Source organism: Anomalospiza imberbis, chromosome 5, assembly GCF_031753505.1.
Source record: "Anomalospiza imberbis isolate Cuckoo-Finch-1a 21T00152 chromosome 5, ASM3175350v1, whole genome shotgun sequence".
In the NCBI taxonomy this organism is placed as follows: Eukaryota; Metazoa; Chordata; class Aves; order Passeriformes; family Viduidae; genus Anomalospiza; species Anomalospiza imberbis.
Window position 1 is genome coordinate 27951658 of NC_089685.1, and position 14816 is coordinate 27966473.

The 14816-nt window shown below is 36.3% G+C and overlaps 1 protein-coding gene across 1 annotated transcript in view; it reads left to right on the plus strand.

Moving 5' to 3' along the window:
• CNTN1 (contactin 1) overlaps nt 1-14816 on the plus strand; it is a 124837-nt gene that overhangs the window by 85889 nt on the left and 24132 nt on the right. The window contains exons 15-18 of the mRNA XM_068189984.1: nt 3025-3183; nt 6472-6621; nt 10023-10093; nt 13368-13602. Of these exons, the coding sequence (XP_068046085.1) occupies nt 3025-3183; nt 6472-6621; nt 10023-10093; nt 13368-13602 (615 nt within the window). The remainder of the gene's footprint in view (nt 1-3024; nt 3184-6471; nt 6622-10022; nt 10094-13367; nt 13603-14816) is intronic.

Here is a 14816-nt window from a genome sequence, read left to right on the forward strand (position 1 = left end):
AAGTGCATAATGAGCAAAGTCATAAAGGCCTACTCAGGGTACTGATTTGGTTGCAGACATTTAGAGGTCTAACTAAGCATGTGTTTTCCTGAAAATAAATAAAGATTTTTTGATTATGGGTGTTTTCCTTATGTGAAAGCAATTTTTAGATAGTTTAATTTGGTGTTCATTATTAAAAATAGATTTCAAGGATCATTTCAATGTGTCTCCAGGATACATTTCTAAGTCACTTCTCATTTTTCATAAAGCTGTATGGACTACATTATTGTGTATAAGACTAGGCCTACATTAAAATGATTCTGAGTTTTCAAATTACAGAAACCAAGACATCTGAGGTTAAGTTTATCACTCAGTTTTTATCTGATTCGTGTCTGTTAAGTGTTACTCTAGTCTCAAAATGCTGTTCTTGTTCATACAGTATGCATCCTACAAGATCTGTTACAATGTGAAGTTTTAATAGCATGAGTTAATGTTCTTTGGGCATCTTGCTCTCTTTTATGCCTGTGGGCATAACACATTCTGAGGTGCTAATGCTCTGTTTTGCTGAGAATTCAGAACTTGTATAACTTGTACATTGAGTTGCCTTGCTGTTGTGTTTTGCCCTACATTTGAGTCACACCACAGAGCTGTGTAGCAGCTGAAGTATAGCTAGTGTCATGGTTCTGAACTTGTGTTATCTCAGGTTGTTGTGCAGTTGAATATTTCTGCATTTAATTTTTTGCTGGGTATTAACAGCCCATGAAATGTCATCAGTTTTGGATAATATGTCAAAGCAAATATGGTAAGTGATGAAACTACAGAATAGATCTGCAAAGTAAAAGAGTAGGGTCTGTTCATATGCCTTAGTATTATGCAAGCAATTTGTTTTAAAAATTAAATGACAAGGTGCTTTATCAAGCTTCTGATTCCCCTACCAACCCAGTAATTAGAGTTGCTCAAAGACTATTTTGTAGAAAAAATTAACATTCATTTTGTTCTCAAAATTCAGATTTTTATATAATGAACACAGTTCTACTTATGACTGCCTTTTTTGTTTATGTAAGACTCAGCATCTTACCAGGCCAAGAGTAAATATCTTACAAAATATGACAAATGTGGGATGGTAGTTTCACTGCTTTGGTAAGAAAAACGCAACAGCAGAGTGTGAAAACAAAGAGCTATGTTCCACAGCATATCATCAGTGGAGTGGTAAAGGATAGCCACTGTCAGTGCAGGGACATGAAGATGTTTTGTCAGTCCAGAAAACAATTTAATAGTTCATATGGATTGTTCTATGTGATCTTTAAATTGCTAGTGATGTTAGTCCACTCAAGACTGCAGCCCCTGTGTGCACCTACAGACATTACTGGCCCTGTGTTGGCCACTCTGGGGCAGTGTTACAGACGTGCCTGCTTCCAGCTCTGGAATGTGGAATGCCTCCTGGATGTGCTTCAGGCCTGTGCTGTGGATAACTGTCTCCTGGATGGACTGCTTGGATATATGCAGCAGTTTGTCACCTGGATGCACCCAGTTGACTGTCCCTGGTACCTGGGACTAACATATCAGCACCTGGCTCTGCCCACTATACTTGGAACCGTGCCCCATTGCTAAAGCAACTGCCAACCTTGGGGTTAGTTGTGGGTCCAGTATCAGCTTTCCTATGGAGCCTTTTCCTGTGGCCCTTGGTGTTTCCTGAGACATGCCATTTTCAGAAGCTGATGGTGAGGTGAGAAGCTGTAAGAGGTATATTTTGAAGAAGGAAGGAAAGTTGTTGGGACTGATGAACATTTCCATACCTTCCAGCCTGAGGGCTTCTGAGGAGAACCGTCTTGCAGGAGAAGGGGTCTCTCATCAGACCTTACCTATGTGTGTCCTTAGAGCTGGGATAGGAAATATGCATGTTACCAGGGTGGAGTGTTAACCAACAACCCTTATCTTAAAAATCAGCTCTTAACAACAATTTCTACTTCCTGCATCCTTGTGAAGACTAAGAAGCTGTTTGCACATGCAGTGAGGTATTGAGTCCTTACCTGGAAAGGGAGGTCCAAGGAATGAACTTGCTTGCTTGAAGGATATATTCATTGAAACCAAGGAACAGCAACATATGCTAGTATATGTGAATGCCACATCATGTGAATGCCATAAGTATATGCTTTTGTTTCAGTTAATTTCTTTTGAGTCCTTTGGCTCAACTGTATGGAGAAAATAAATAGCTCAAGAGAAGATGAAAATACATTTTACACACTGTGTGTTTAGATTTGATGTAGAAATCTCCTTCCATTCTTTTATGTTGTTTTGTTTTGATTCTTTGTGGTTTCTCTGTAAATAGTGCAGAGAAATATATTATGGTATTGTTGAGGTTTTTAATATTCTCTGGGACTTGTTTAATCAGGTTGTTGGATAATTATCTGGATCATGTTGGCATTTTATTATCTCTGAATGTTAAGCAGAAAATACATCTCGGTAGTCCTAATGCATTGTATCTGATTTTACACAACAGTTAATATGTATCAGATAACTGTGTAGCATATAAAACAGAAGCACAATAACAGAACCAGAATTTTGTAGGAGTTTGGAACCTGATGAGGTGTTTACCACATTGGGGTAATATGAAGACCAAGAAAAATGGGAAGAGATCTATAGAAATCTCTTTTATGGTATGATTTTTCTCCAAAATAAGTCACAGGGTTTTCCACATAACTTGCAGCCAGGGCCTATATGGTACAAGCAGAAGTGTAGGTTAAAGGTGGGCCCCCAATAAGGTCAGCATTAGGTGTAATTTGAGAAGGAAAAGTTTTTGGGTTTTTTCCTGAGTTCAGTTTGTTTGGTAAAAAGAGCATTAACATTTTCAAAGTATCATCTTTTCACTTAAAATTATCTCAATATTGATTAGGCAAGAATCATGGAAGTTTTATTTGGTAATTATAAAATGCAAGAGCAGCTGTTCTCTGAATCATTCCATGGAGTATTGATGAACTTTAATATTTTCAGCTTATTTAGTTTGTTAATTGTACTATCTTTTTTTTTTTCTTCTTCTCTTTCCAGGCCCTCCAGGCCCCCCTGGAGGTATAAGAGTAGAAGAAATTAGAGACACTGCTGTAGCACTTACCTGGAGTCGTGGAACAGACAATCATAGTCCTATTTCTAAATACACTATCCAGTCAAAAACCTTTCTATCTGAAGAGTGGAAAGATGCCAAAACAGGTAAGAGTAATGCCAGAAGAAATAAAGACAATAAGTTTTAAAGTATGATTGTTACAAAGTTTGACTAATCAGAAAGTAATCACAGTAGAAGGAAACCAGGGATGCTACTGATGTCTGCTGCAGGTTTACTGTCCTGTCAGTGTCTTGTCAACAGTTCTGTTCCCAGCATTTGGAGAGCCTGGACTAATATCAAGAAATACAGAAAAGAACCAGCCAGAGTTGCTACCTGGCTTTTTGCCTCTTTCCTTGTTGCCTGAAACATTCGACATCAACTACTGGAATCATGAAAATTTATTTATAGGTTAATTTGGATGAAAAGTGGATGTCGTTGTTTCTGTATCTGTTATGGAGAAAGCTGGTTAAAATTGTCTGCTTTTGCCTGGGAGCAGACTAAGTTCCAATTGCATTAAAACTGGCACCCCTAGAGAAAACATAGCTAAGATTATCCTTCTAACCACTGGATGTCATCATTGTGCCACAAAATTGCAGTTAAAGAGGAACCTACCTGAGCACAAGACATGCTAACTTAATTTTTTTTTGCAGGATTTAACATAAAAGCATAAATTTTAAAATATTTTAAGCTACTAGTATATCTGAATGCTTTATGAAGGATAGCATTGTCACAAGCTATACAGAATTTTTCTATCAATATGTTTCATTGATAGAATAAATTACAACTCATAAATTTGTATAAATTTATACAAATAAATTTATCTCACCCTTATAAATTACAACTTAAGTGCTTTCCTGTGGAATTAAGATATCCCATACTCAGCATTTCTAAATACTAAGAATAGTAATAGTTTCAGTGATTGTCTTCCATTCAAGTTTTCACTTGAATTTGCAGACATGTAAGAAACAGACTGACATATTGAACTGAAAATCTGTTACTTTTTTAGAGTAAAAAGTTAGATATAGTAGGCCTTCTGCCTTAGATCATATTTTTCTTTCAGACTATGTAGTATATGAAATTCACTTGAATATGATTGCCTCCATCAGCCAGCACTGATATTTTTTATGTCAAAGAGCTTGGAAAATAAACCCAGAAAGTTCCCCAAACCCTTCTTATCTCTTTTGTCTTGTTTAATAGCTTCTGAAGAATAGATTTCTTTGAACTTAAAAAGAAAAATAATGTAGAAATTAGAGCTGTTAAAATAACTGATTATTTGGTTCGGTAAAAATACGTGCAGGAGGGAGGATCCTTTTAGACTAGCCTCTGCTTTTCTCAGGATAAGTAAATTTTATTTCTTATTCATTCTTACTCTTCAATTAAAGAAAATAAGGAAATGTGAAGAATTTCAGGTGGCAACTGATCCTGTTTTGTTTGTGCTGTGCATTACTGGAACTGGAAATGGAGTGTAAGAGTTAACATAAGTGTTGGTTTCAGATCTTCATTCTGTCTGACTGAGAGCAGAGACTTGAAACCACTCTTTTCACTTCTCAGGAAGATTCCCTACTTGCAATGTTATAGGCATGGTGGGATGAACTTCTCTGCCCCTCTGAAGTTCTCTGCTTCTCAGAATTACTGAGATAGTCTTTGAAACATGCAGTCAGACTTTGAATCTTACCCTAAAGTATTCTAAATGGGATTTACATCTTGGGTGGGACAGGGAGGAATCCAGATTGTTGAATACCTTTTTAAAGATGCTAACATGAAAGGTATCTTCATCTTTCACATTATTAATTTCTGAAAAGTTGAAAGTAATTATTCTGGTGTTTTCAAAATCATTACTTTTTCATTTGAACCACACTTAAGATTTTTGTTAAATAGATGATTCCTTCAAAATAGGTAAAATCATCATAGTAACCATCACTGTCATCACTGCAAGCTTTAACCTGATTGCTGAGCTGCTCCCATTTTGACTCAGCGTTAACTTTCAGATTAATGAAGCATTATGAACAGTCCAAATTGATCTGTCACCAAATGTTTAGGCTATCAGTTAGTGGTGATAATTTTCAATGTGTGAAACGAGAAAATATACTTTGGCATTGCCTTCTGGAAATATTGTTATTATTGCTACTAACATTATTCTCCCAACCAAATCAGTCATCTCAGGTTTCATAATACTGAGTGTGTTTTGTGAAACTGAATTCTACTTCACAGCATTGAAATATGTATGAATGGATTATGCAATAAGTTGCTTACATTTATGTTGTTCTTTCCAGTTAAGGGGATCAGATTTTCATTGTGCCAAGTGTTCATAATGGGTTCTGGGAATCTGTGGGACAGTAAAATTAAACTAAGAGATCAGATAGTCCAGGAAGGACATTGAGTGAATGTTAAATTTATATCACAACTTGGATGACATGAGAGGTTTGCAATAGCTTTACTGACTAGACAGAAAATAATTTGAGTAAGGATGAGGGAGGGTGGTGGTCAGGTAGAAAGAAAAATGGAAAGTGTGTACCTTTCTCTTTCAAGACCTAATTTTGGAGTGAAATGTAATGATCATTAGGAAGGAAGTGGTGTCACCATCTAGTGCTTACACTGTTGTTGCCTGTGTTTTTGCATGCATTGCATTTATATTTTAATTCCAAATTAGCTGCCTTTCCAGTGCAGAATTTCTCAGTTCTCATCCTCCTCTGAACACAAGACTCTAATTTGACAAACAACTCTTGTTTATATATAAATGAAAATCCTCTGTCTTTACATAGCTGCAGACAGCAATAGAAACAACGCCTATTGTCTGTGAATTGCAGACAGTCATGAATTACTCATTTAATTTATGATAAAGAAGCTCATCCTTAAGACAATTACAAGTCTTTTCACATGAATTGCAAGAGCATTTACATTTCTTTATCTGAACCAGATAGCAAGTTATAACATGCTCACTAATTAGGTGCACCAAATTAGGACCATATTTTATAAACCACTCTTCATCAATTGATTGAATTCTACATGTTTAGCCCTTGTCTGTTCATGTAATGAATTTTTATTTTACTGTTTCTGCATTATGAATTTGTCATTTGTCTGTAGGTAAAATGAAATTCCTCAGCTACAATATGTAATTAGTAAGGAAATCTCATAACTACATGTACTAGTTCACACCCAGTTAAAACTTACATGTCAATAAGGGTTTATCCAAGATAGCGTCATAGTTTCCAAATTCCCAGTCACTGCTGTGGGTACTGCTTGTAAAATGTGATATTCCTAATATACAGTGTCTAGTTTGCTTTAGTTTTCTATTGTGGTTGCAGAATAGAGCAAGTTTTGTCACAACCAACCACACTGTTGCTGACCTAAGTGTAAAAACGCTGTTTTCTAAATAATTTAATCTTTTTTTTTAGACCCATCAGATATTGAAGGAAATATGGAATCTGCTACAGTGATCGATTTAATTCCATGGATGGAATATGAATTCCGGATAATAGCAACAAACACTTTGGGGACAGGAGAACCCAGTATGCCATCACCAAGGATTAGAACTGAAGGCGCTCGTACGTAAACAGAAAATGTCAGGGTTTTTTTAAATGTGTTTCTTAATTTTTACATTTTTGTTCACCAATTTGGTAATTTTAGGTTTTACTTTATAAAAAGCAATTTATAAGATCCAGTGTGCAGAGAGTATATTTTCGGGCACCCACTACTACAGATTGTAGTAAGCAAGTACCAAACTATGAAGATGTGATAGCATCAAAGCAGACCAAAAAGAAACTTAATGATATGGCAAATCAGTCTTCATTGCTGAAACAGAATCATACTGCATCTTTCAGAGATCCCCCACTGTATCTGTCAGCCAGGCTGTGGGCTGACATGCACATGTTTGGGACTGTGGTTCAGGACTTAGGAAAAAACATGCATATATTTAACAAGGAAAATGTCCATTTACCATTTGGGTTGTAGTCTAACTAAAACATGCATGACAGAATATGTGTTCTACTGGATAATGCCAGTTTTCCGTGATTGCAGTTTTGGTTTGGTGTCTTCTTATGCCACGTCACATATGTGACATTATCCAAATCAAACTACTCTCTTATCAGCCTGGTTGCTCAGTGTTAATAGCTCAGAGCATATTTAAGGATATTCTTCAGGCTCAGGCACATCCTTTTTGTAATGAATTCTTCAAAATGGGGATTTAGATGCTACTATTCCAGAGAATACATTCTGGTTTGACTGTACAGAGGAGATAAAAGCAGTGTTCTAGGGGATAAAGTATCACTGCACAAAGACTGTGTCCAACAAAGTCTGTATACCACAGAGTATCATCCACTTGCAGTCTTTTTACAATTTCTTTACAATTGTTTCCTGTATCTTGAGTTTCAAAACTAAAAATGAAAAACCAAAGTGTGGAAAAAAAACTCTGCAATTGCACCTGCTAGGTCATAACTTTCACTAGATAGTATTTTCAAAATAAAATGTATTTGCATTGTAAATTTCAAAACACTCATTAAAGACAAATTTGGTCCATTAAAATTTTGTTGCCTGGGGAGAAAGAAAAAAAAAGGTTAAATTATTTTGGATAGGTAAGGAAAAGCCACAGAACTTTAATACTAAAGTAAAAGATAATCACTGATTAGAAAATTGACTACTAGCATCATATGTTTTATGACTCAAGAGCTGCATTTGAAGGCCCAAGAATCTACAGGAGAAATCTGGTGTGCTATAGACATTTTTAAGATGTTAGAAAAGACACAGATAAGGAGCAAAATAATGGAATAGGGGGAATGGGAAATAGGGGTAGTGTCCTGCAGTTTCAGTGTGCCACGTTCATGGCATTTTTGTAGCCTCCCCGAAAACGGCATACTTTCCAGTTTTGTAGTAGGATGTACCTCTTTTGCAAGAAGTGGTCTGTTTAGTCTGTTGTCTGATTCCCTGGGCACAGCACCATGCTCTGGCAGATTGTGCAACAGTTTTTGGCAAACCATGCAAAATGGTAGTATAGTCTTCTTAGGCATCAGTCAGCACTTCTTGTCATGATAAAATAGGGCATAAATAATTTACAGTTTACAGATTAACTTCTGCACCCAAGTGTGTTTTCTGCCAGGAGCTGGAATTTGTTATAAGCAACAGTAGGATTCAGGTTGCACTGTCAATGTCAAGGGTACTACAGGAGCAGTATGCACAACTCTGTACATTTTCATGTAATTCTGAAAAAGGTAAATAACAAAAAGCCATGTTCACATATTGTAGTTATTGTTAATATTTTCTGTGTTAGACAGCAACAAACAGTGCTGTCTCTTTTTTGTACTATGTGGGTGACAAATAATATCTGTTACACTTAAAAGTTGTCAGCATATTTTTCAATTTTGAAGTGTCTCTTCAGGTAGATAACTAATTTCAGTAACTTATTAGCATGCTAAGACTGTGCAATTTTTTTATTTTTAATGAAACAGCTTGCTTCATCAATAGTATTTCACGGTGATTTCTTGAAATTCAATGGCTCAAGGTCTGGTTTTATGTATTTTAGCTTCTGGGTGCATTAGAGTAATTGTCTAAGTATAGTTGTCTAAGTTAGTTTACCTGGTCTTAACAGAGAGAGAAACCTGAGTTTAATGGTTGAGAGAATGAGGATGATACTTTTGAAGATAATGACTTGTTAGACTTTAAACAGTCAGTTTTTTTCAGTTCTTTGGCAGCCTATCTTCTTTGACTACTTAAGCATTCTAGCAGCCCTCTGCTTCTAACATAGCTCTAAAGCTATATATTTATAATAGATAGTGTGACTACAAGGTCAAGTAACAAACTCTAGCTTTCTCTCAAATTGTCATATGTATGTTTAGTCTTGATCTTCACTAATTTGTTTTCAGAAAGGACAGAAATAAATAATGCAAACTATGCACTGAATGCTGATTTCAATTTCAAATTTATTTTAACATATTTTTATCATGTCTGAAAACATTAGTTCTGCTCTGCTTTGTGTTCCTCTTCAGCTGACCCTCAGAGAAGGCCTCAGCAAACATCTTACATAGTGCTTGAGCACTATGACTTACAGCTTTCACTGATTAGTGGAGAAAATGCCTGATCCTATCAGATTTTTTTTTACACAAAGATCACATTAATTTAGGTAGGGCATGTAGCTCATATATGCACATCTGAGGCATAATTAATGCCCTGTAGATAAGTCATCATATCCCAAGTTTTCAGTGGTACATTGTGTGTCCGTATTGAGTGACAGCAGATAAATATACAAACACCATAGGATAGCAACAGAATCATTGCACTCAGTGCAGAGTCTGAGAGAAATGACAATATAGGAATGGTTTATAACGGAGTCCTTGAAAGTATCCTGCTTTACCACCCAGCTGTGCACTAATGGTAGATCAACAGATCATATTCATTACAGAGAATATCAATATAAAATGCAATTAATAAATTATAAAGTGCTGTGCCAATTTTGCTTAGCTAAATCTACCCATCCTGAACAGGACTATCAAGAAGACATGTGCCACTAATATAGAATACAATTAGGTTGCCAGGGCTTCAAAGATGGACCTATGTGTTTAACCTTACACATGGCAAGTAAATCCATTGAAGTAGGTGTAACTGATCATAGTGTGTTGAGGTAATTACACATGCAAGTCCACGGTGATTGAGTCCTTGGCATACCAACACCTGAGAAAGCACAAGAACAATACACAGTGTACTTTTCTTAAGACTTACAAGAAATTTTCCATTCCTGAATATTCAATTAAATATTTGTAGATAATACAGGGAGAAGGAAGAATGATTGCTAGCTATGGTTACAGCTGGCACATTTCCTGACGCTGTAGCTATACATTAGTCTTGGCAGATTGCACACCATCATTACTTTAATTGTGTGTGCCACGTGTGCTCATTGGCCTTGCAGCTGTCTGCTGCATACTTTGTAGTAATTTTTCTGTCTCTTCTGTTTCACTAGCTCCTAATGTGGCTCCTTCTGATGTTGGAGGAGGGGGTGGAAGCAATCGAGAGCTGACAATAACATGGATGGTAAGTATTGCGCATGCAAGATGGCATGAAACCTGTACTATCTTATATCTGATCTTGCTCCTCCTGAAACCTGTGGATGGTTTGTCTCTGGGTCTTGTGAGAACAAGATTTGTATATAATATATAGTTTTTCAGACTTTTCTCATGAAAAAGTACATGAGAAGGAATGAGGAAGAGAGTACCTTAGGGGTTTGTGTTGGACATTTCTAAAATATCATCAAAAACATTCTAAAACAAAGAGATTGAAATACATACTGACTATGATAATGCATCGTTAAAAGCAGTCTTCATTCTAATGGTTTTGAAAACTTACCCAAACTGTGGATATAGGTAAAGGGAAAGGATACACCAAGGTAAGAGGAAAGCAAATCACAGCACAGGCAAGGATAAGGATTTATAAAGTTGCACAGGGAAAAGTAGCATGAAAGAGAGAATTGAAATCTACTGCAGGGTATTTGGGGAAGCTAGGGAGAAGAAATTAAAAAAAAAAAAAAAAGATTGTTGGATTCATGTCAGAGCCTATCAGTATCCAGGAAAAAGAGTTACAGAAGCATTACCTCTGGCAAAGAAAGATGGTTGTGTTATGGTTGAAAAATTTACCAAGTCTGTTTTCTGTTGACCTCTCTGTTCACTGTTTTAGGGCTATGAGATACATTATGCCATTTGTGTCTTTTGGGGAATACTCATTTAATAGGTAGCAGGTGAATTGCTTCTAGGAAGAGTTCTTTTTCTTTAGGGAAGTAATGAAAAGGTGTCATAATTCAGTTGCATATGTTGTTGTATAGGGAGTCTCCTTATGAATATGTAGAATTTAATCCATATGCATATTTCCTTCTTTTTTTACTTGGGATTGATCTGTGATCTGTGATTGATGTATCTGTCAAAGTTCTCAAGTATGATAGAAGTAGCCAGCCATATCTTTGAGCTATCAGATTTGTGCTTTCCTGGCTGGGTTTTTTTTTGCTGTTTTGGGTTTTATTTTTTTTGTTTCTTAACTGAGTACAAAATATTTATTCAGCCTTCTTAAATATTTTAACAGTGAAGAAAATATTTATAAGTTTCTGAAAAAGGAGGTCCACAGTTCTGTTACAATATATTGGAAAGGCTTTATCTTAGTTCCCCTAATAATATGTTAGGAAGTAAATATGTCCTAATTGGCTTAATTCTGGTCTGTTTATTTTTGAAGAGCGAAAGAACACATGCAATGAACAGGTGCAGAAAACTTAGATTATTTTACTTCACAAGCTTTTCTGCTAAAAGCTCTAACAAACTACTGAATGCTTCTTGCATTCAGACTGGTACTCATGGCATTTCCAATACAGTGATAACTTGGCTGTGACCAAACTAAACAAAGCAAATATGACCAGGAGAATAGTGACTAATGCAAGAGCAGAAGTACAAGACTGCTTTAGTATTTCCTATACAGCCAGGCAGATTTATATTCTCATTATTTCTCTTATCTAATGTTATGCTTTTCACAGCTGTTTTGAGTAACTCCTTTAGCGAGATAAATTGAGCATGGCTTCAAGCATTTATTTCCCAAGAATTTTCTATGCTATGTCTAGCATGCGTTTTTAAATAGAGACTGTAGGTTCATGGAGTCTGACAGACAACAATGTATCTGTAAGGCTATGATAAAAATATATATTGATTCCCCCAAATGTGCTGACGTTTGCATATGCTACTCTAAATAGTCCTTAATTAAGAAGAGGAGAACAAAATGTATGGCAGATTCACATGTTGCTGCCAGCCCCTTTTCAGCTTCTTCTATGATTCATAAGCCCAGGTTGAATGAGACAGCCAGAGATGCAATCAAAGCTCTTCTAAGACTTGTTTTGAAAGAGGAACTGAGAAGGAGAGCTAGGAGTGGCATGCCCATTCTTCCTCATTTTCCCCATTTGTGTTTCCCTCTCCCATTTTCTTTTTTAAAGTTTTCAGTGGATTCTACAGCCTGTTCAGCTACTTACACCTACTTATTATGTGCGGCCATTGGAGGGAAAGCTGCTTTCAAATTTCATATAAAACCTTTCAGAATATAATTTTTATGTGCCATTCCTGGTTTTCTAAAATTTGCTCTGGCTGAAAATCATTCTGAGGCTAGGGCCTCATCCAGTCTGCTTACTTTGGCATATGAGATCGAATTCTGGTTTATTTTAAGCAGCTAGTTACAGTGATAGATTCAGAAGATCAGCTACACAGAAGTTTCAGAAAACCTTGCTCCTAATAACTCCACACATGTTGGCCGAAGTGCTGCAGTAGTAGACAAACACCAAAAGAGAGTAATTACTCTCTGTGTCACTACTCCAAGACCTTTGCCTCAAGATAAGCTATTTCATCTCTGTGAGGTTTCCATTAGGGGAAAAGGTGATGCAGAAAGCTTATTTTCAAAGGATGCTTCTGGTCAACCTCCTGATGCACAGATGAATGATGTGATTTTGGCTGGTTGGTTGCAGTGTTCTAATAGTTGTGGTAAAAGCTCCATGGACTGAGAAGGGAATCACTGAATGTAAAGCATTGGTAAAAGACGAAAAATCCATTATGGCAGATTGTCTTCCTTACTTTTGTATTTTCCAGTATTCCTAGGTATAGGAGATTAGCTGTAGTTTTAAGAAATACTTTGGATAGGTGCCTTTCATGCCTGTATTCAAAGTGGGAGTCATTTCATTAAAAAATTTTCCAGTTAGAAGGTAGGTAGTCTAAATCAGCATCTGAATCCCTTCCATCATCAGTGGAAATTGGCAGGATGAGTCATTCTTTGAATGTATCCATTTTTTGTCATCAGCTGTGCCAGCTGCCTAGGTGACAAACTTTCAGTAAATTAATATAATTTGGGCCAACCACATAGGATTTCTCTTCACTGTGGTTCTTTTGCAAGATTATCTATCTCCACACATACATACTGGCATAATATATCTGTATTACATATCTGCTGTATTACACATCATTCCTTAGGTCTTTTTTTTGCTAGCTGCAGCTGTTTTATTACACAATTTTTCTTGGTTTCTTGCTGTGGGTGGTAATATGATGTGTGTTGCATGGAGTTCAGATGAGGAAAAAGTTCTTAAAATGTTTTCCTAGCTAATACACTAATACTGCAGATCTAAGAGGGCCTATTTTTAAAGGGAGTGGAAGCAAGCTGTTGAAGGAAACCAGGATGAAATGGAGTTCAGTGTTTTTACAATATACATATCAAGGCTTTCTGCATTATTTATATTTCATTCTAGACCTAGCTGTTTAGCAAAAATTAATGTGTTTTTTTTTTTTTTTCTCTACAGCCTTTGTCAAGAGAATACCACTATGGCAATAACTTTGGTTATATAGTGGCCTTCAAGCCATTTGGTGAGAAAGAATGGAGAAGAGTTACAGTTACTAATCCTGAAATTGGCCGATATGTCCACAAGGATGAATCAATGCCACCTTCAACTCAGTATCAAGTAAAAGTGAAAGCTTTTAACAACAAAGGGGATGGGCCATTCAGTCTCACTGCTGTCATTTATTCAGCACAAGATGGTGAGTAAATGTTCCTAATGAGTTTTACATTGTGGATCCAGATCAGCACTACCAACAGCAGTAGAACCTGGTCTTTGACACTGATTTGTATAGCAGGATACATCTTCAGCAGGGAGGGTGTGCATTTCTTGCACAACACACTTGTTCTGAACAGCCAACTTCCACTTTCTGTTTTCTGTGTGATGCAGAGCACTTGGCTGTACTTGCTGGCAATAAGCAATACACAGCAGGATGCAAAGTTCTTCACACAGCCTGTTAAAAGATTTAAGAATATAGAAAAAGAAATTCCTTCTCTTCACAGCAGTTGCCTAAAACATTTAGATCTTTATTCAGCAGTGTCTTTGTGATCTTAATACATGTATTTGACATAGGCTTAATTTTGTTTCTTCTTTAAAGACCACACTAAAACCTAGTATTTTAGTAGATCAGTATCAGAATTAAGCCCAAAATTGTGAAGGAATGATAGTTCAGTTGTATCTAGTTACATTTCCAGCATGTTTAGAGTCTCATATAAATTATCCCTGTTACATTCTTTATTTTGGTTTGCATGTTAGAGCTATTAGAGCTATTAAGTGAGTAATTTAATAGAAACCTCTTTCACATTCCATTAAAATATTTTTTTAATTCTTACTGTATTGTTTCACATGCTCTGATCTTTAGGATTGAAGTTTAAATGACATTTCCAAACTTAGCAGAAGAGAGAAAGTACTGGAAGAAAGTTTACCTTAAATCAGAAGAAACATATACAACTTCTTAAATTGCATTATCATTACTCAAGCTTGTTCTTAAAAAATGCAGTTTATTAATTTCTGCCAGAAACCCAAAGAACTGCTAGTATTTTTCTTTCCATAGAGCAAAATCTCCACAAAGTCAATAGATGTAGACCAAAGAGCCCAGAGGAGGGGTATGATAACAGGGCCACATTCTCACACTTCCGATTCTGTTCTGTACTCTGTGTACTTTATGGAAGATTTATGTTCATGGTTCCCATTAGCTCTAATGGGAACTTTGCTCACAAATCGGCCACACACAGAAAAAAGACTGAAGAGCCCTCAATACCAAGCTGGCTGATGAGGATAATACTAATCTTTTTTCTCAGGAAAGGCCACCTTAGCAAATCATCTTCAACAGCTGCTGCAACAACACAGAGGGGGCTTTTTTGCAATTGTATGAATATGTTAGTAAATAGTTATGGTGTAATGAAAGCAATATCA